The 22,764-nt window shown below is 40.4% G+C and overlaps 1 protein-coding gene across 1 annotated transcript in view; it reads right to left on the bottom strand.

The window, feature by feature from the left end:
* The window catches only part of Lrrc7 (leucine rich repeat containing 7), a 369,797-nt gene that overhangs the window by 100,708 nt on the left and 246,325 nt on the right, over positions 1-22,764 (bottom strand). The window contains 4 exon segments of the mRNA XM_023718276.1: positions 10,532-12,212; positions 14,201-14,381; positions 14,601-14,712; positions 22,133-22,333. Coding sequence (XP_023574044.1) covers positions 10,532-12,212; positions 14,201-14,381; positions 14,601-14,712; positions 22,133-22,333 — 2,175 coding nt within the window.

Below are 22,764 nucleotides of genomic sequence, written 5' to 3'. Positions count from 1 at the left end.
GTCCCTGAACGTATCATTTCTGATAAAATAAGCAAAGTGAGGTTCCGTGACCCATTTACTTATTCCTTGCAGCACACAGGCTTGACATTCTCCTCAGGTACTTTGGGGTTAGGTCTTGTCCTCATGTCACATGTGGCCATTTAAAGAGAAAAAGCACGAGACAGTGACACAGTGCAGTGTTCTAAGTCCTGCGGGTCTTTAATATTTCAAAATAATTCAGGAAAATGGCCAGTGTGATTTAGTGAAAAAGCAAAAAATTTCAATTTGATGAAAACGCAGGAATACTGAGTACAGTGCCTACTGCGCAGCTGCCAGCACCAGTCTAGTGTTAACATTTGTGGATTTAACACGCATGATTTTGTCCACCGTGAATAATCACGAGTGTGCATTAAAAGAAGCGATTTCTGATTTATTTCTGCCGAGACATAAATGTGCACGAATGCACGCATGTCTCTCTATCCGCTCGTCTGCACATGGAAATGTGTGCACGAGTGTGAGTCTGCATGCACGCGCGTGCGTGTGAGCACTACACAGATAGCCCTAATGCAGGGAAGCAGGTCGCTTAGCGGGTCAGGCAGCCGTGACCTGTCTGCCGGCGGATGGATGTGCGGTGCGCTCTTGAGATTATATTTATTGTCATTTTGCAGTAAAAATTATACAAGACTTGAAGTAGAATTTAGCACTTTGCAAAAGTCTTGGGGCATATTCCTTACAAAACCAAATACCTGTTTTGTTTACTAATTGGCACAAAGTTCATCGAGGGCATTACCATATACTAAAAAATGTTGAGAACAATTTGCCCTGAAATATTTTCAGTGAACTTATTATGTTTTTTTTTTTCATCACACCTTCAGGGAAAAGTATTGCAAAGGCAAATATATGCTGAACTGAGATCTAAAAACTTATGATTTCCTGGGTTCAATCTGAAGGTGGTAATGTAATGTCCGAGTTTTAAACCAGCATGTCATTCTAAGGATGAGGAAGCAGCACTAAAAGTCCTCGCACTGTTTTGGCAATTTCAGCCACTGTCTTTGAGGATTTATGTGGACTTACATACTGAAGGCTTTCTTCATAATTAGAAAGGTAAGCGACTCTTTCTTGAGGGATAGGTAGCCAATAATAAATGCAAGAAAATCAATAGGAATTGTAGGCATGAGTTGCCCTGAGGTACAGCATAAGTCTTGCTTGGATTTCAGCAGGAGAAAAAAATGGCATTGAGCAGGTAACTCTTGGCAGAAGGTTGCATAAATGTATACGAAATTACGGTTTCATGCGATCCTGAATCATCTGCATAGGCTCAGTAAAAAGGAACATTATAATTTAAAAATAGGGAAGGCACAAATCTTGCTATTAGAATTTCTCTAACTCTCACTTGCTGGTGAGATGAGCATCAGCTAAGTTATCAATTAATAGAAAAGACAGTGAGGCCATTTCCTTCCAGGAAAAACTCTGTGAACCAATTATTTCATACATGCATTTCCATGACTTTAGTCTCTTCCCCCCTGAAATTATAATTAATTTATTCCAGGGTTTGATTCTTTACTCCAGTAAGCAATAGATTCTATCGTATAATATTATGTCAGAAGAAATTAATGGAAAAGAATAGAAAGAGAAAATAATAAATGTCTCCAGCATCACAGAGAGCATATTATTTATACTGGCAGCCGGACTCCTACAGACATGGAGTTAGCAAAGGGCAATATCTTCCCAAGCTCTGCTTGTCTCTGGGACTACAGCAGTTTGGAGATTAATAGGTAATTTTGTTGGCTCTGTAATGTTTGGCTTTGCATCACGACCAAGCATATTTCTTAGTGATTACAGAAGCTCCAGAAGTGCAGGTGGACCTGAAAAGCGCAAGGTAATCTCTATGTTGCTGAGCTCAGCTAAGAGCACAGCGCTTGTGGTCCATGGGCAATGACTAGGTCACAGGTTAGTGGATCAGTGAAAATATTCTATTTGCTGTACCCTTCTTTTCCAATTCCATAATATGTACTTCTTTGGATTGTTTTGAAGACAAGCTGGGATAATAGTGCATATGAAGGAGGTTTATTGGATGTTATGAGTCATGTCCTAGGAAAACGTAAGGTTTTACAAACATTCGAGAGGACATCGCTATGTAGTAGCAGAAAGAGCGTGGATTTTGGTACCCAGGAGAGTTAGACTTACATTCCAGGTACAGGGCATAGCAATAGTAAAAGCATGAAGATAGGGTGACATCTGTCTGATGCCTCAGCCTCAGTTTACTCATCGTGGAGATAAATATTTGAGGGTTTTCATGAGTTGCAAGAACAAACCTTTTGAGGGTTTTTATGAGTTGCAAGAACAAAGCCCATCTAAAATACCTCATAGAACCAGGTACACAACATATTCTGAATAATTTCCTGTCTTCATTTTTCTCCCAATAGGGTTTTTTTTTTGTTTTTTTTTGTTTTTTTTTTCCAGAACCAGGGATTGAACTCAGGCCCTTGTGCTTGCCAGGGAAGCACTTATTCCACTGAGTCATCTCCCTGGCCTCCAATAGAACTATTTACTCTACCATTAATCTGGATAATTTAAATGGTAGTTTGAGCTGCCACTTTTTTACAATGCTGTACTTCCCTCTGATAACATACAGTTCCAAGACAATAGCTAAGATCAATTACAGTAGACCACATCCGAGGAAGCACATGGAGCCACCAATAACATCATAGAAAGTTGCTTTAAATGCTTTTTGGAAAGGCAGTAAACAAATGATAAATGAATAAATGAATGAATAAATGAAATAAAAATAGTGACAGCTTTATAAATGAATAGCCAATTTATATACCAAATATTCTAGCTCATAACTACTATGAAAATTTATAGAAAATTAGTATAAACATTAATAAAAGGAACTATAAAGGGAAACTAATTCATGAAACTAATTTTCTTGTATCTGTTGGTATTTGTTTTATTATCTTAAAGGGCTCAATTAAAAGATCATAAAAAAATGAAGTTCTTATTTGGCTTTTAACCTTGACCTGACATGTAATAAACAGGGAAAAACATCAGAAATATTTACATACATGGCAAAACCAGGGGTACTCTTCTCTGTTCATCATGTATTTGCTCTATGTGTATTAATCTCATTCATAAATAATTATATCTTCAAGTTAGTTTATTTCATATATGTTCAAAGATAATTTTGTAGAAGAAATTCAAAGGAGGTCTTCTTCCTCCTAGATATAAGAGGTAGGCTGGACAAGCAATGAGGACAGGGTAGGGTCTAACTTCAACCCTACCAATTTCCTGGCAAAGAGAACCACCCACATGAATGGGACAGGTGAAAAGGTCCACTTGGATTCCTTAGGAAGCCTTATGGATACCTCAGAATAATTCATCACTCCTAAGTTGAAACATCCAACATTATCATTCAAGAATTTTATGCATAATAGAGACAGGTCCAAAATTTCTCCAGAAGAATGAACCATTTTGTCAATTTTATTTGCTGGCAATATTCATAAAGCGATGTTACCTTACATTTCAGTGCCAGTTCTCACGGGTGATGAGCGGTGATGGGCTGCAAAGACATCTTGTGTGCTCAAGACACTGAGTTTTATTATCTTAGGCAGCAAGACAAAGGTGATAGACGTTGATGAACTTCAGAAGCAAAGGAAGATGCATTTTGTCTATCTCCCCTCCCAGCAGGAGGGGTTCAAGGAATGTGTACCTTCCTCACATCAAGGAACCAGCTAGCAAAGGCCAATAGTACCAAGAAGGGAATGTCTGGGCGACTGCAGAGTGTTTGCCTCTAATAGATTGTAGAAAAACCAAGCTGGGACACAAGCTTGGGCCGAAGGTGGAAACATGGAGACTTAGACTAGACCCCAGGGGAGAAACAGAACCCGTAACTACTCAAGAAACTGATCCAGCCCTTGGTGCTTCATAGGCCTGGTATTGGGGTGGGACAGTTCCTTCAGACACCTGTTGCTTAAACTACTAATTTCTGAATCATAAAATGTTTTGTGTAATGGGAGTGCTGGTGTTTCTCTGTGTTTTTTTTCATCCCATGTTTTTCATCTTCTTCTCCCACTTTTCTCCTCTTTTTTTTCCCTTTATTCTTATATGGGAAATAGTACATTGATTAGTTATGAAGTGTCCCAATCCTTGCATCATTCGTCACGCACAATTTAATGTGATTTCCAAAGAGAATTCCTAGAGGTCAGCTCCACATCTGGGAGAGGAGGGTTGAAAACTCTGCAGTGACAACACGGCACCATGCTTATTAAAGAACATTTCACAGCTATGGTAATAGACAATGAAATAATTCTCAAGGGCACCCTAAACTACTCAGAAAATTAATGCCACAGTGCAGAGGTGCCTAATCCATCTCTGGAGAATAATCTGGATATTGAGGACACCGTTTCAGTCTCTTCAGACACTGCACGTATTCACATCATGATGTAGATCATTGAGCACATAAGGCCAAGAATTAGGTAAAGTCAGGAAGTGTCCATTTGATATACTTTTGAGGGAGTCAGGCAGCAGCTTCTTTCATTTCAAGATCTCATTACTTTGCTCAAGGAATTTTGAGATTTCACTGTTTAGTTTAAAAGTCTGACTTCTGTTTACCCTCCCGCTCCAAGCCCTGTGGGAAGGTGCTCTTTAAATTGAAGCCGCACGTCTGTTCTTAGCACAGGCAAATTGGAAGGCCTCTTTGAACACTGGCTTCCTTAGGAAAGAGGATGGAGCAGTAGGCCCCTGAGAGGCCACAAAGAACAGGCTGCATAGCTTCTGGCTTCAGGTAGAAGTGCTGGGGTTGCTCTGGCCAGCTGTGGGTGGGTCTCCCCAGCTCTGCGGTCAGTGATGTTCAACTAGGCATCATGGGATTCTTTATATAAGTGATGTGAGCAACTCTCCTCATCTGAAACTCAGTTTTTTTCAGTGGAAACGTGTCAGCACATCAGTGGTCATACATACCACAGGAAACTGAAGACACTGAAAAAGTTATCCATTTAGTTAGGGTTTGGTTCTCTTTTTAAAAAAAACTTTTTAATTTTTTAAAAAATCTTTCATTTATTTATCTGGTACAGTCTATCCCTATGCAGCTTGGACTCCTAGTGATCCTCCTGCCTCAGCCTCCCCAGTGCTGGGATTACAGGTGTGCGCCACCACACTCAGTTTCCACAGCTTGCACAGTGCGCCTGGGACTCTGAGGTCCTTGTGCTTGCCAGGCGGGCGCTTAGAACGCCAAGCTATCTCCCCAACCTGGCTCTCTTTTGCATTTTAAGGGATGTTGGATGCTGAGAAAGATATGGATATAAATGTTACTTCAATTTTTTTTAATGTTGCTCATAGTAGGAAGAGATTGACTACAGTTAGGGAATATTAAAGACTAATTTGAAAATTAAATACGAATTTGAGATCTTGTGACCCTCATTTGGGTGGGATGGGAATTTGTTCTATATTTTCATTAATATTATAAAAACAGACCTGTTTAGAGAACGCTGCCATCCTTTTCTCACTAATTTGCACTTCTTTTTTCATAAAAACATTATTGGCAAATGCCTATATTAATGTATAAACATAATGAAACATTGTATCAAGATGATTCATTGATCTTCACCAAAATGTAAATGTAAGAAGGATGGTGAATTTGAACAGCTAAAATGAGTATTCTCAATTTTGCCTGAATAAAATAAGCAGTAATGTTTCATTGATAAATGAAAATGTTTCTTCTTATGAAATATTTTTTCTTTTTCTTTTTTTAAAATGTATTTAGTGCAGGGTCTACAGGGTCTCACTACACAGATCAGACTTGTAGTGATTCTCCTGTTTTCAGCCTCCCAAGTGCTGGGATTACAGGTGTGCGCCACCACACCCATTTTCAATCGCCATTTCAGTGTGCCCTGGGGGAGGGGCCGGCACAGCACGCCAGCGATTGAACCCCGAAACCTGGTCCCTGTGCCTGCCTAAGCAGGCACTTTAGTCTGCTGAGCTATCTGGCTGGCCCTTAGTATCCCCTTTCAAATGTGGCCATAATTTTAATTTTAAGATATGCAAACTTTCCATTAACCCATCAAGAGTAACAACTGCTGGGTTGGCCACAACCTTGTTTCTCATCTTTTGCTTCTGTGCTGTATTTCCCACAAGGAAAGTGGACTGAAAAATGCCAACACTATTTAACTTCCACTGTAATTAGCAATCTGTGGTTTTCAAATGGAATTAAGTGAAATACAAAAAATAATTTACACCTATGTTTTCAGAATGCCTCACCAAAAGAAGACAGGGCTATCTCAAAACAAAAACAGAAACAAGAAATGAAACAAAATCAAAACCCCTTAAATAAATACAAAAGAAAAACAAAGAATGGGGGGGAATGAATCATAAGGAAAATGAGCCTTAATTAAAGAAACACAAAAAGCCATGTGCCTGCTCAATCCAAAAAGCATGGGCCTGATAACCAGTCTAGCTACAAATATACATTTAGCAGCTAAGAATTTAGGCTATGCATGATTCGCCCTTGTGCGCGCTGGACTCCTGAGAGTCAGTAGTAAACAGGGCTACATGGACAGCCTAAATGCATTCAGTGAAGGAACAACATTCATTGCCTTTGGTATGCTGACACATGTAGGACAGTCCATACTTACTTTCTGAAGAGGTAGTTCTTGATGATCAAATTTAGACTTAGTCTGCAAGTTTAAAGTCATGCTTCTGCTTGCATGCACTGCTGAAATACCTCCATAGGGCAGCATGCCAAGGTTAACTGTGTTGTGTTTGTAAGCAGCATTCTGAGTAGAAGAAATAACCATGTGACAGGATGTGAACACATGCGCCACAAACTGCTTCTTACACGAACATGTTTCAATTTATAACATTTAACTTTAAGCGGGCAAACAGTAACTGTCTTTTTTTACGCATGCACTCGATCAGACAAAAGCATACAGGAAACAGTGTTAGTTATGCACATAATGAGAACCATCCAAAACTACAGAAAGGACAAAAAGCAAGGAAGATACATTCTGTTGGTGTTTGCTGGTCAGTCAAAGGCACAAGATCGTCAAAGCAGGGACTTGGGACAGGCGCTGTCATGTGGGCAGTCTATGAACTTGAAAATAAATTCAGAGAGTGAGGACTTAATCAAATCTTGTCGGCTACAAAATGTCACGGTCTTTTACTCATTGTGATACCGTCACACATGAAAACCAAATATGAGCTAATTCTGCCTTCAACTAATACTTTGCAGTATGAAAATCACAAGCACTGCCTTTATTATTGTGCTGTCTAGAGGCATAATTACAGCAACTCAGAAAAACAGCTGGCGAAAATCATTCAATTTGATCTTTGGTTAGACTGAATTTAATTCTTAATTCGAGGGTGCCAATCCAATAAGCTGGGTGTGGATCTAGGCATTCTGTTTTTCAACATTACATTTTAAAGTAGAGAAATTTCGTAATGCTACTGAAGTAATTATACTTTGTGAATTATGAATGTTACTTATTTAATCCACCTAAGTATTTATAGAACAATACAGCGATGTTTATATCTAATATTATAAAAAGGTGCATCTAAAATTATATTAAGATGCTGATAAGTTTTCCTTAGAGGACTTCATTGAAAAATTAAAACATCTTAAATGTCCTGTCATGGAACCTTGAACCTACAATGGACATGTAATCATTAACAGTGTTTGACTTCTGTAGGTGAATCTTAGTTTCAGAAAAATATCCACAGATGCTAACAGAATATTTTTCTTAACTGAGTATTATTGAGCATAGAGAGCAGCAGCTTTTTTTTTTTATTCTGAGAGCATTATCTGTAAAGTAGTGATATTTATATCAAAGTTTCATTGAGCTATAGTAAAAGATTATTTTGCTACTGATGATGTGCTAGTCCATGAATCATATTTGTTATGGATTCCTAATTACTTCACACAGAGATCTTTCATTGTCACCATGCTGAAAGTGAAAAAGGACCCCAAGCACCTGATCTGACCCTTGGATGCTTCCTGAGGGATCATCCAATCTAGCGCTCCTTCAGTTCCTATGGCAGTTCCTATGGAACCCTTATTCTGCTAGCCTCAGAATTCGGGTTCAGGTTTTTCTTTCTCAGCCACAGTGGGGCACAGTGCAATCATACGCATTATGATGAACCCAAAGGAGACCACAGCACCTTCTATGTAGGGTAATACTGTGGGCTGCCTCCTCAAGGTCTAAGCTGAGGGCTTTGGCCAACATTACTTTGGACTGTTAACCTCATCCAATGAATAGATTTCTAGGTCTTTGTCTTCTATGTGGAAATATAATGTCCCTGCAGTTTCAAGAGCAGCTGTCTGGTTTCTAGGATTTAAATTAAGTTTCAGTAGGAAAGAGGCACTTTCTAGCTCTGGCGCAGTCTGACCTTGAGTGGGATGTTAGGTTGCACAAGTACGTGAAAACCAGTTCAATGTGATAGATCTGGGCTTTAGTACTCAGACTTTTACCTTGTAGCATAGTGGGAAAGTTTTAAGTAAGGAGACAGCCTGAATTGCTGTGTCTCAATTAAAAGAGTGAAAGAAATGTTACTTGGAAAAAAACCAGAAGGAAGAAGGGCTTGGAGGGTCTGATGGCTTGAAGCAATGTTCTATGGGAATTTCATTTTGTGGAATGAAATGAGAAACTATTGAATGCATCCTGGGAGGTGCAGAGGCATTATTTGTTTGTTTAGAACTATAAAACGTTATGTGCGGATTAATTGAAAAGAGAAATGTCATTATAGCAGTGGCAAATGCACACGAATTCACTGCCAGTTGGCTGAAATGGGCGGGGTTGCCTAACTCTAGCTGATAGCTCTCTCCCATCCTTGTAAACACTCCCCCCAAGATTTCTTGTTTCGTCAAAGTTCGGTCAAAGGAGAGGAAACATTTCTCTCGGATAACAGCAAGTAAATGATGGTACTAAAGGACTCAGAACTTTATCTTCATGATGTGCTCCCTTGCTCCTCTGTCGCCTCCATCTGTACACCTCACTGTAAGAGGCTCCTCACAACATTTCTCAGCTAGTTCACCTCACCTTGTTACATATAGTCATGTCTACACATGGCTCCCAAACTGTACTGTACTATTTGGCCCCCAAGAGTTTCGCCCTCCAAGCTATCTGTCTACATGGTGGTGGTAACTTGAGGGAAGGTGTGGTGACAACCGCATAGCATCTCCCACTGATAGCCAGGCACGGGGCTTTGATGAGGCCCCCATCAGTGGGGCCAAGCACACCTGTCTGAAACAGACATTCCGATGAACGAGTTTTCAAGGCAGGACCAATTTCCACACCAACCAGCCAATACCCACACGAACATTTAGTAGCTCACTCTTTCCCTAAAATTCTTTCTGTCATGTAGACATGACCTACAGGTAATATAATTACCTGAGTACAGTAAACCTGAAAACACAAAATTCCATATTAAAGAAGTGCATCATAAATACAGTGGCATGAGCTTTTTGCATGATACCATCTAAAATTTATGAAACGATCTGCGGACACATTTTATAGCACAGTTACCCAGGTTTCCGATTCACACAGAACATTCGAATCTAGAAAATGAGAACAAAGGGCCTGAGTCTCACATAAAGGATCTTAAAGATTCTGACGTCAATGCAGGTGCAGAAAGCCCTCTACACCGAATCCACACAGTGTTCTGAATGTTGGTGGCAAACTAATAATTGTTCTAGAAAACGAAGCACCAGACTTCGCTTAGATTTGAACAGGCAACAAAAAAACTAATTCTAGGCTTTATGTACAGTGATTCTCCCAATCACTGTGCATTCCATACTTTCTACAACTCAATTTTTCACTGAATTAGGATTAATTTCCTTTTTTTCTGCTACTGTATACATGCTAATTTGTACATCTGTCGCCTTTATAAAGGTACCATCTATTTTTGTTGTCTGTAGTATGTTTGGAATTTAAACATTTTCTTCTGTATAAAAACCCGAATTCTAAATGGCATGAATTTTATTAAGTAAAATAGTGTGTAGGAGGGCACTTAATCTCTGCATATTTTCTTTTTCTGTTTCTTGCTGGGAAGATTATTGCTCATTAGAAGTAATAACTTTAGTAGTCCCATAGCAGTAAGTATGTGCAAATTTTCTAAACAAATCGTGCCTGAGTTTAATACAAGTAAGTCTGTGCAGAAAAGGGTGAATGACTCACTTCTTATAGATCCAATAAAAACTATACTCCTTTGGTCACTAGAGAACAGTTTCATGTCCTCGGAGAGGGATCTGGCTTGCCTTAATGGCTAGAAGGCAATTTTAGCACCATCCCATATAATAGAGTCCAATTTTTACTGACAGTATGTAGGCTTGATTTGATAAACAATTCACTCTCGGGTTATGGATTTGCGGAAAGTGTTAAGCAATACCCAAGGGGAAAAAGAGACCCTATCAAGATCCATTTCCCCCACAATGTCAAGATAAATAAAATGCTGACCATCTATTCACACACGTAGTTCATGCTTCGCTACACGTGCTTAGAAATGCCACGAAAGCAAAACTAAAGGCAGGAGGGATATTCTTACAGAGAAAGGCCAAACATACCCTGTCTAACCTTCTAGCTTCTATATGTCTAAGCAGCTGTTGTCTCCAGTCTGCCGGCATTTTACCACAGCTCTCCTCTCCCTTCACAGGAGTAGGCCTCGTCTTTACATCACTGTTATCTGATGGCTTGTCACCATAGTTACCCAAGTTATAGTCAGACGGTATTTTTTCCAAAAGAGCTGCCATAGTAGGCCTAGCTGAAACTGGCCTGGTTTGGGAGGCCCCGTAACTCTCTGTACTGTAGCTTCTGGCCGATAATGGCCTCCTCTGGGTAAGGTTTTTAACGGGAAAACTTCCCGCCTGAGCTTTCACTTCTTGATATGAAGGGAGTTCATCTTCATACCTGCCATTCCTCTTGAGGAACTGGGACTCAGTCACTGACACGCTGCTTTGGCGATCCAGCCCTCCCCTATATGCGGGTCTGCCGTACCTGTCCGTGGGGGGCAGCTCGTGGGGCTCACTGACCCTGCGGAACATGGCCATTTCTGTGGAACTGGCCAGGGAGTCGGCCCTCCTCAGGAAGCCCGCCCGGCTCCCTTGGCTGGCAAACTGGGCGTTCACCACAGCATCCTCGTTGACAGATGGCTGAGAAAAGGAAAACATCTGCTCCATGGGCGGGTAGCCTGGGTAACCCCTGGGGCTGACCAGATCCTTGGCCATGTTTTTGCTGGGCTGTGGCACGTACTCGGAATTGTGCTGGAAAGGGGGCGGGATCCTCTTATTAGCCTTCACTTCCAGGGCTCCTTGAGGGTTGAAGCTTTGGTCAAACTGGTAGACTTTCTTCGTCATCGAGGCCTTCTGTTGTTGGGGCCCTTTGCTGCTGCTATAGGTGAGCATTTCGTCATCCAGCATGGGCACGGACTGGCTTCGAGACATACTGGACATGCCGTGCTCTAGGCCCAGCAACTTGTCTGGCCGTTCATGGCTTCCTAAGTGGTCGCTGCCAGAGGCGTAGTTTTCTAATGGTATGTTATACACCTTGTAGGTACCAATGTCAATCTCATCGATACTCTGCGACTTTTTGAATTTGTTGGACTTTATATCTTTCATGAGTGGGGAAAGCCTCTCTGTGCTTTTGCTAATTGCAATAACACCTTTCGAGGAATCAGGACGGCAGTGGATTTGAGAAAAGACATTCCCAAGACTCCTGTTGGAGTTGGAGTCGTGATACTCCCATGGCACTCCTGGAGAAAAAGGGCTGGGTATCTCCGTAGATTCTTTTAGATGATCTTTCCTTTCAGGCAAGGGACTAGTTGTGGGGGTTGTCTCTAATTTGGAGGGAAAAGCAGTCCTATCTTCGAATGGACTAGGGGTTCTAGTCCAATTCTGCCAAGGATTGGAAGGAGGCACTTCTGTTTCTGGCGTGTGTCTGTGAGTGGACTGCTCCAGTTCAAGGGGGACACCAACAATCCTCTCCTGCCTGAGCAAAGGCCTGCGTCCATGAGGAGCCACGTTTCTCGCCTTGGAGCCTAACAGAGGGTTACTGTTGGCGTTCTCGGCTGCGGACTCCTCAGCGACAAACCCCGTGTTGTCATAGTGGGAGCCATCAGTCCAGTTGTCAGGAAAAGCATCACTCATAGGCAGGCGGTCAGGTCGCTGTGGCAGATTCCCTGGGGGAACTGCTTCCCGCTGGCTGAGCAATGGCTTTGCGTCCAGAGGCTGTGGGAAAGATTGTGCAATCCTGTGAACATAAGATGAAGAAACACAGATGTGAAGTTGGTCCCTGCAGAAAACAAGCCAACAGCAAAGACGGGCACCATTTTTGGAGAGCAGATTATTCATCCTCACCTGAATTAGGATTAAGGTAATATTGTATCATCATTTCATGTCTCCTACAAAATAAATCTTGCTCTTTTATTTCTTCCTAGTAACACCCTGTTATGGCACAATATGAAATTTACTGCCCTATGATATTTTATTATACTGACCATCTTGCATCCTCTGCTGGACTATAAATTCTTTTTTTTTTTTTCAGAACCAGGGATTGAACTCAGGCCCTTGCACTTGCCAGGGAAGCACTTATTCCACTGAACCATCTCCCTGGCCCCCTATAAATTCTTTTTAAAAAATTATTTGTTTACTTATTTGGTACAGGGTCTTACTACACAGGAGCTCAGACTTGTAGTGATCCTCCTGTCTCAGCCTCCCCAGCACTGAGATTACAGTTACAGTTTCAGTGGCTGGCATGGTGTACCTGCAATGGCATTTATAAAGTGCCAGCAGGGCATGTGGTACCAGGAATTGAACCCAGGTGCTTGCGCTTGCCAGGCAGGTGCTTAGACTGCCGAGGTATCTACCCAGCCCTAGACTGTAAATTTTTGAGGGCAGAAATCATTTTCTGTCTAGGTTCAGAAGAGCGCAGAGCACAGAGTACGGATAAAGAGGTATTTGTTGAAGGAATGAACAAATGAATGAAATGGATGAGTCTCTGCAGTGAGAGCCATCAAATCTGACTGATAGAATCATTTGACTTCTAGTACTCATCCCTGAAGATATTTGACTCCATACTTTGCTAAATTAATGATGGAAAGTGCTTTTTCAACAAGTCATGGTGGATCTAGGGAACTCAGCTTGCCCTTAATAAGGCTACGTTGCAAAGACACTCAGTACCATGGAAGAGAGCAAGTTTGATGCCTTTCTTTAGAACAGAAATCATACTATGACTTCAGCTTATTGGCCTCTTTATGCTGGTGGCCATCGCTAGCGTATTTCTAGCATCTGCTCATTTTTAAAGTTTATTCTAAACCAATGACACACTAGTAGTGGTGAATTATACATTTATTTTTATTCTAGTGAGAGAAAGGCTTTTATGTTCTTCGGCTAACTGCAAAAACATGTGTTTAGAAAGTCTCTTCCACAAATACCTATGCCAATCTCAGCTCTATAACACTTAGGATTTTACAAACTTCAAGAGTTTTATCATGGGCATTAATGAATAGAAATAATTAGTCATGAAGTACTAAAGAAAACATTGCTACGGGTGGCAATATCGTCAGCTGCTGTATGAAGAAGAGCCAAAGTTATTCACTACTTACCTTGTAAGACAATTTTTATTTGTTATTGATAGTAGAAAATATAGCAACAAATTATAAAATGAATTAGAAGAGGGAAATATTGCCTCATGGTCATTTGACTGTTCCATGCAGCATTTACTTTGTTTTTTCATTTATGACATGGGGGTAACATACAGAAGGAGGCCTCTTGGGAAGATCAAGGGCCTTCCCATGTGTCCTCCCTCAGGAAGTGATAAGATGAGGATAATTAGAATGGTAACGAAAGTTGTTTGGATATTTTACCTTTTGCCAGGTACATATATGTTTTAAATAGATCTCATTTTAACTTATAAAACCATTCGGAATCGTGAAGTGTCCATGCGCTTCATCCACCTATGTTGGCCAAACACAGTTTTGGACTTCTAAGCTTTTTAGTCCCGAGCATCATGTGACCTGTGACTCTCCCACTGTCTTCACCTTGACGAGTGGCCTCGCTGTACAAGCCGGGGCCATCCGTGCCGGGAAACCCCAGATGCGCTATGTTTGCTTACCTGCCCCTTCTGTCTTCTGTGTCACTCATGGGCTGAATATAATCCCAGGATTAAGAAGATTCCATAAAATAAAAGTTGTTGGAAATAAGCATTTGGGAAGAGAATAGCGGGAATTCTCAACACACCTGTTACCCCACAGAGAATTATGAACTGCATCTTTAGCTGTTGTCTGCAGGGATCCCACTTTAACCCTGGTGTTAGAGGACCCCGAGGAGGCCTGGGAGGGCGAGTAGTCTGAGTAAGTGCCTGAGGAAACACTGTTATTCAGACAGTGAGTTTTGTCAACTTCAGACTCATCAGTTGATTCTGAAATTTAAAGGGGAAACACGTTACAATGCTATGACCAACGACAACCGCAAACACAGAAAAGTAAGTATGAAAAGCAGATTCCACACCGATTAATGTTAGAAATACGTACTCGTAAAATATTTTTATAGACTATGGTACATCATGAAATTTACAACTGGCGGACCGTCATGCACATGCATTGGCAGCGAATTTTGCACATCAGCGTCACGATGTTACCTTTTTTGTCCTTCCCTAGCAGAACAAGTTTGGGTGGGTACAGAGGGGTCTCAGCTAATGAAGGGTGAAGTTCCCCAATCCTCATTTCATTAGCTGGATGAACAAAAGAATCCTGAGAGATATAATAATACAGGACAAGGAAAGTAAACATTTAAACAGTGATTAACCAAGATGGCAATATCTTTATCTGTCTCAGATTCAAAGACACAGGTGGCCCTAGGAGTTAGTTCAAAGTGGGGCGTTGGGAAGGCTGAGCCGTATGTATCTCTGATTTGAGTACAGATTTCTTTTTCTAATTTAAGTGAGGCCATTTATTCATCAGACATATTTTCCAATGCTGTTTATATGCCTAGCACTGTGCAAAGAACTGTGGAGTTTCCAAAGAAAGACAAAATGTGAGTCCAGTTGGGGAGATGAGACTGAACTTGCTTTTCAACATGACTGAATCAGAGTGGGCCCTCCATGAACAGTGATTCCACACGTGTGCATGGCGTTTATACAAATACCAGGGCTCTAATGGCAAGCTGTCCGAGTTCCAGTTCAAGTGTGCCATTGACCAACTGGATGTGTTTTGTTCCTAGTCACACTAATGCTCTGTTGGGTCCTGTAAGTCCTACTCTGTCCCTCTCACTCTTAACTCTTACTATTGTCCTCATGATTATCTCCTTGATTGCTTTAGTTCTATTACTATTTCTCCCTAAAATTTATAGTTTTCTCATGACCAATCTAGGCTGTCAAACAGTCATCCTAGAATCCCTTCCTTAAGAGTAATCAACCAGAGTGGTGTAAGAATATAGCTTTATCACGACAAATAAAATTGGAAAACACTCATGGACTTGAGACATCTATGAGTCAAATCCTGCCTCCAGCTAACCAAACAGTGGGACAGGATTAGAAAAGGCAAAGTAACAACCATCACTTTTCTTCCAGCTATCAAAATGCTTTGCGTATGTATAAGAAGTGAGAAATTTATGCATGCTAGCTATCTTTATATCTGTTTTTCTTAAATTTCACATGAATTTAAGTTAAAAGAACTTTTAGCTGTTTCATTTGTTAGTCTTTTATTAATTTGGAACATCATACTAATGCATTTAAAACTATTTTGTTAAGTCAGACAAAGAAAAGACCCGAGGACAAATATCAGAAATTCAAAAGGACCTGCTGAATACCGAAGTGGTTGGTGTAATCAACTGATGGAAATCCTTACTATAATGTTATATGTTGCCAAGCACACTCCTGTAGTAGCAAGCTTGCCTGTCTGCTTTCTTTCTTTCTTTCTTTCTTTCTTTCTTTCTTTCTTTCTTTCTTTCTTTCTTTCTTTCTTTCTTCTTTCATCCTAGGTTTATTTACAAACATTTGCCTGTGAAACTCCATTAATGTTAATATATCTAATATTTGCCAGTGCTTTCTTAATAGAAGAAGACTGCGAGATTGTTTGGCTAAGCCTGTCACTGTCAAGAGCAGGATTCTGAGGCACGGCTCAGCGGTGGGCTTGCAGAGGGGTGCGCACTGCACAGGACTGGAGCACACTTCTCCTATCTTCTAGCTAGGCGATCTTTCCCTTTCCAGGTAAGGGAGCACCACAGGGATAAGATGAAGAATCTGATTTGAAGAGGGAAAGTCAAGAGAGAAAATCCTGGGGCTTAGAGAGAAATTTTTATTTTCTTGCATTTTGAAAATAAGTTCAAAGATTAGCATAAGAAACTTGTGATCAAGTTTTAGAGTGACATAATATGGAAGAAAAGCCTTTGCACATCACTGGGGAAATTTATAAGAAGATCACTGTGAGATAGGAATCAGCACTAATTTATAATTTCATTTTATGAAACTAAAGGTAAATGATTTGAATGAAATAATAATTTTAAAAGGAAATTTTATGACAATAAAATACAGACATTTTATTTTAATGAAGAAAAAACATCCAAGCTGAGGATACAAGGAAATAAAACAAGCATGTGTATGAATGCAAAAATCATCATATTACTAAATATTTCAGTCTTCTTATGTCCTACATATTTGATGCTCAAGAGATCTAGTTTGTCCTGATGAAACCTTCAGCTGAAGTTGTGGCCAGAACTCTGCATGGTAGGCATGATCTGACTCAGGTACAGATTTCTGATCTTGATCAAGAACTTTGTGAATCAGAAAGAGCCCTGGAAAGCAGGGGAAGAGTCTGGCTGTCAAGACATCATGATCTTGCATCTTTTCTCCAGGGTCCTGGGATTCTCCATTTCAAAGCAGAACATTATGGGCAAGAACGTGAGACTGCATGGATCCTTTCATCTTCATGTGCAAAGTGGTAGTCATGAAGATGGCGATGGAGCTCCATTATGGAGCACATCTTACTGCCTGCAACAGTGCCAACATGCTGCATGCTGTCAATGCTAGCTATGTTAGTTGTTTAAAAGGTAACGCCTTTGTGATGTGTTATTTTAAAATATATTTATTCTCATTATCTTTGTTCTAAGGAAATGGTGGCACAGTGAGGTAGAAGCACTATTCCAAATCACACAACTAAGTGATAGAGGCAGGGCTTGAACTAGGGTCTTTCCAGCTTTCCTTCCTTCTTTAAATTAATTGTCTACCATATGTATCATTTGCCCAAGAAATGGTCAGTTCCTAAATGAGCTTCACTGAACAAAGTTAACTGTTCTGTAAGGAAAATTAATCATTGGCTTTGTCCTAGAAATCCTCTTATAAAGGGTAGAGAAATCTAGTTGGAAAAGCAGGTTGACCATCTGGGGCAATTTCAGTGGGTGCAGACTGTGCGGGTTACTGGTGGATCACCAAATTTTGCAGGAGACTCAAAAGCACATTGAAATATATTTTCTTCTGGCAAGGAGATGAAAGGGTGGAAAAGTGGGAGGAAAAGGTAAGATTTGCTTAATCTCGTTGCTTTTCTGCTGTTGAAATTAAATCTTGGCCAATATTGTTATAAAGAGGGATTGTATTATAGATGCCCAAGGGAAACAAAGAAGCTACTTCTGAGTTTTTAGGAGTCCTGGTCTCATACTGATGAAGGGAATTTAAGAAAGTTTTCAAGGGTAGTCAATTATTTTGTATTATTGGGAGAAAGATGTGGTTCTTCTGCAGAAGGAACTGGACTAAGTTTCCTAAGGAGGGAAAGGTTCAGAAGTTTTGAATACAGTAGACAGGGTGAATAGGTGTCCGGTAGGGCAGGTGACACACAGAGGATTAAAGGAAGATGGGGCAAGAATAAGTGACCAGGGCCGCTGAGATAGCTCAGTAGACTAAGCGCCTGCTAAGGCAAGCACAGGGACCGGGGTTTGACCACCAGCACCACATGCTGCACCTGCCCTGCCCCCAGGCATGCTGAGCTGGCCACTAAAACATGGTGGCACATGTCTGTAATCCCAGTGCTGGGGAGGCTGAAAACAGTTTGAGCTGCATAGTGAGACCATGTACCAAATACATTAAAAAAAATAATAAGAAGAAACCAGCCTTTTGGGAATGAACAGGAACTGTCCTGACTCTGGACTTCTTTAATTATCATTTGATTTAATTGCTACCGAACTCCGTGAGTGTGCTAATATTATCTTTGTTTTTAAAGATCAGAAATCAAGGTTCAGAGAAGTGTCAGGACTTGCAAAGGTCCGTAACTGGTGACAAGGTAGACCAAAGGTCTTAGTTTATGTCTGCGAGGCTTAAAACACCCTTGCATTCATTTATGAACTGTGCTCTGAGGCGCATCATGGGTTCTAGCCAATGTCCCTAGTGACCAAGCAGGACTTGACATTGTCAGGGTCTGGGCCGCTATGTTAGCACTCAGCTTCAACCCGGGAGTGCACATCATTTCTGATGGGCACCCTCATGAGGCTCAGTTTCTGGGGTTGTGATTGGTACAGATCAAGAGTTAGCCTTGGGGTACCCACTGTGATTCCAGGTTTGAGAAGGGAGGTGATGCCCAACGTGGGCATGCATCTGAGTGATAATTTGGTTTTATTTATTTCAAGAAAAAGATAAAAATATTTTCTTTCCCCATTTATGTGTATTATGTATTATTTCCCAAATGACCACTTAGTAGAATATAAATATTTATTAACTTAAGTCTATTTAATTGGAACTGTTAAATATTTATGTTGGTCTTGGGCCAGTGTCAGAAGCGACACTACGGGTGTTCATCTACTAAGAGTGTATTCAGTGCACAGGTAGAAGTTATGGATAAGCAAGGAGGCCAGCAATCAATGAATGGTCAGGAACTGTCTCTGACTTCAACAAATTTGTGATTGGATGGTAAGGTAGACATGTGAACAGATTCACACTACTGGACTACATCAGTCATTAACTTATTCAACAATATTATACTCTGTAGAAAGTATTTGGTGGGACCCTGCATATACAGGTGTCCCTCAGTTTACAATTGGGTTCTGTTATGATAAACGCATTGTAAGTTAAAAATATCAGTAAGACTCAGTGCATTTAATATACCTAACGTATTCGTACCAGGCACCATAACCTAGCCACACAGCACCCTGTGGGCGATCAGTTGTAATCTCGTGCCTGGCTGAAAGCTGTGTCTTACTGCTGCCACCCAGTATCCTGAGAGAAGAGTATACCACTTAGTGCTAGCCCAGGAAAAGAACAGAATCCAAAATCTGAAGGATGGGTCGACTGAATGCACATTTCTTTTGTACCATTACACAGTTGAAAAATCTTAAGTTCAACTGTTCTTAATCAGGGGCTATGTGTACAATGACTGACAAGATGAAAACAGGGTCCCTGTCCTTGTGAAACTCACGGTTGATAAGCAAAACAAACGTACATGTGTTTCTTCTATTTAATATAAATACACAGGTGAGGCAGCAGAGAACATTAGCGTCAGACTGGGCAGGGTGATCAGGAAAGGCCTTGCTATGGAGGTGACTTTCAGTGGAAACTTGAAAGATGAGGACGTGTGAGCCATCTGAGGAACATTTGGAAAGTGCAAATACACATACAGTCTCCAGAAGGCATTATTATAAGGGAAAATAGGACGACAGGGGAGCCTTCTTAGAAACCTGTTTCTGTTCTTACATCCTCCGGAGTCTATTCTTCAATTAGCATAACATATGTTAAAACTCTCTACACAAATATAGCAAGTAAAACGAGAGCAGTCAATGCTGGTTTACCTTTCCTTTCCCCTTTGGCTGCTTCATAATCTATTTACCTTTGCTTTTCTTTCTGCTTTTGATTCCGCTCCTGCCAACCTCTATTTTTTTCTACTAGCCTTTTGTGCTTAGCCACATGGATAAATATATGATGCTCTGTATAATGAAACACCCTCTGCCACAATCTTGGCAGGAAGAACTAAATAACGATGGCTCAGTGGTCCATGTGTGCAAAACGTAGACTAAATGCTTCATCTCCATGGTCTGACTGATGGTTGGTTTACTGATATTTATTAAATAAGGAAATTGAAAAAATAAAATGTGAGCCTTGATTTGGCGCCTTGATTTCAGCCTGGAGGGTGATAAAGGAAGCAATGCCTTCTTGCTCTAGCACGACTAAAAGTTAGGAAAGATCTAGAATCTCACTTTTAGAGAAAACACTGAACTCACCAGTCAAATCTCTTTTCAAGGGGAAAAGCAATCATAGAAAACTGAGAAAAGGGTGGGGCAAGCCACACAATTAAATGTAAAGCTGGAAGGTTTTGTTTCAGCCCCACTTAATGAGTCCGCTCTAGCTAACTAGGAAGCTTGGATGCTCTGGAGGTTAAGAAAACACTGCAGTGGAAGACAAGGGAATAATTAGATTTGTGTTGTTTTCAGAAAGATCTGAGCAGAGGCAATGAGGAGGTTAGGGACAACGTAAGCCAAGAAACTGAGGTTTTTGCAGAAAAGGAGGACAGAGTGGAGGATCTGAGATTACTTCTGGTGAAAAATCTAAGACTTTGGTAGTTATTTGAAAGGGAGGAGGACAGCAGGAAAGGAAAGGAGATAGAAATCAGCCCACCTCTCAGACTCCTTGGCTGAAAGAACTGGCAGATAACGTTACCCGCTGAGGTCAAGGTCAAGAATGCAGGAGTAGAAACAAGTTCGGCAAAGAAACACTTGATAGGGTGCTGGATTTGTTAAGCTTGAAATGCTCATGGGCCAAATTTAAGATTCATTAGTTCTACTGCAGGGTTGTTATTAAATTCATGACCAAAGTTATCTCTTCCCTGTCTTGGCTTAACCCCCAGTTAAACAACTTGAATTTCATCTTATTTTTGTAGAAGATTTTACTTAGCTGGAAGGCTTTCATGACGGCACAGTTACTTTCATTTTAAACTACGATTCCATGAGATTTAAAAATAGACACTTATGTATTGAATGTATATTAAAAAGATGAGTTTCTATCCTTTTCATATGTTTTTAATGTATTAGAGATAAAATAACATCCATCTTGAAAAAGAGAAAATACAACAATAATTTTATAAATTAAAAGCTATGAGAATAAATACTTAAGAAATTCTCTTCCTTTCATATCCAGTTGCTGTCCCCTGCTCTGGGGCAGATATTTTTGCCAACACGTGGGCACACTGCGCATCTGTTTGCTCAAAGTCTTTCTTTGTCGGGAAAATGACCCTCTAATCTCTAACACGCACCTCAGGCCTAATTTAGTGTGCGTTTTATTTTCCATCTCACAACCTATTACATGATCAAACCTTACAAAGATGTTCTCGGATCACTTCTGATGTACCATATTCAGCTGACTACACTTCCAATTTCTTGGGGACTATGAAGACATTTTATATTTCTTCTTCTTTTACGTGTCTAGCACAGTGTGCCCCTTACAGTTGGTGTTTCACAAATGAAACAACTTGTTTGAAATGCAGATTTGTAAAAGAGTTTTAGCAATCTAGAGTTTTTGAGAAGTCATGTGAACTTCTAGACATTCATACAATTATATTTTTAATGGAGATAAGAGAGATGACAATTCGATCAACAGAAGAGTTGATGAGAGAGTAGAGGTGGCATACATGTAGTTGAATTCTTTTCAGACTGCACACATCAATAAGGATGAATTTCTAACTAATTCAGAAATAGAGGAACTAGGCTTCATATGACTCAATTCCATAAACCTAAGCTCATCTCTTCTTTTTGTTGTTGATAACATTTTCTATAATGGTTGTGACCCAAGCATGAAAACCCTGAAAAAATTGCTCTGAACCTGATTAAGAATTTTATAGAAACTTTAAGAATGAAAAATCTTCGGTTAGTTTATCCTAGTGATGGAGATGATGAAAGTGTGGGGCTTGCACAATTATTTTACTAACATAATGCCATCACCGGCGGGGCCCTGCTTAACTGAGAAACTTCATTCTGTGTGTTTTGGGACTTGGGGAGCTGTGTTGTGATTCCCGGATGTGAGGGTATCATTTATCTGTGATTTCTTAAACACAACCCTTATAGTTTGAAATAGTAGAGAGATCATTTATATTTTAGGGTAAAAATGTACTTATCCTAAGATATCTGGTCAGTTAAAAAAATATCCTTTAGAATTCCAAAGAATGCACACCATGCTGGCAATTACCCATAACCTTCAAATACCTCCACTGTAATCTCCTTGGGGGCCACCGGCCACTTGTGCTCAAACTTTTCTTTCACAGTTTGCTCCATGTTAGCAGTTGGGTTTGAATTCTCAACACGCACTCCATGGCTTGGCTTACCCACCAGATTTTGAACAGATTTTACCATATTCTTTAAATCCTCTGGGTAAGGAGTTGGATATCGTTTTAGGTTTATTTCAACCTAGAAGTTTATAAAAAGAAATTTAACATAAAAAGAACTTCAGCACGCATGCCATTCACAAAGCTTTGCCACTTTATGTGCAGTAGAATAACCAAATGCAATACAGTGAGTGTTGAGCTGGGGGGATACCTCAGCAAGGAGGACACATAATGTCCTGCTCACGTCGGCCTCGGGTGACTTCTCCTCACCTTTCCTACTCTTCTAGCTGATAGACAGGTTTTGGATTACATCTTATGTTTAGAGTGACCCTTGAGATGTCTGAAATAGAACTAGGTCCAACACTGAAAAATGTAATCAAGTTATTATCTGCAACGTTCACACTCCAGAGATTCTTCACACATCGCTACCTTAATTATTTGTAAGTAATAATTTTGATATTAAGAATATGCAAGTAACGGGAGGGAACTCCCCCAAAGATTTAAAAGTAGAGT

The sequence above is a fragment of the Octodon degus genome, unplaced genomic scaffold (genome assembly GCF_000260255.1).
Source record: "Octodon degus isolate 3935 unplaced genomic scaffold, OctDeg1.0 scaffold00057, whole genome shotgun sequence".
NCBI lineage: Eukaryota > Metazoa > Chordata > Mammalia > Rodentia > Octodontidae > Octodon > Octodon degus.
This window is presented reverse-complemented; position numbering and strand designations above follow the sequence as displayed.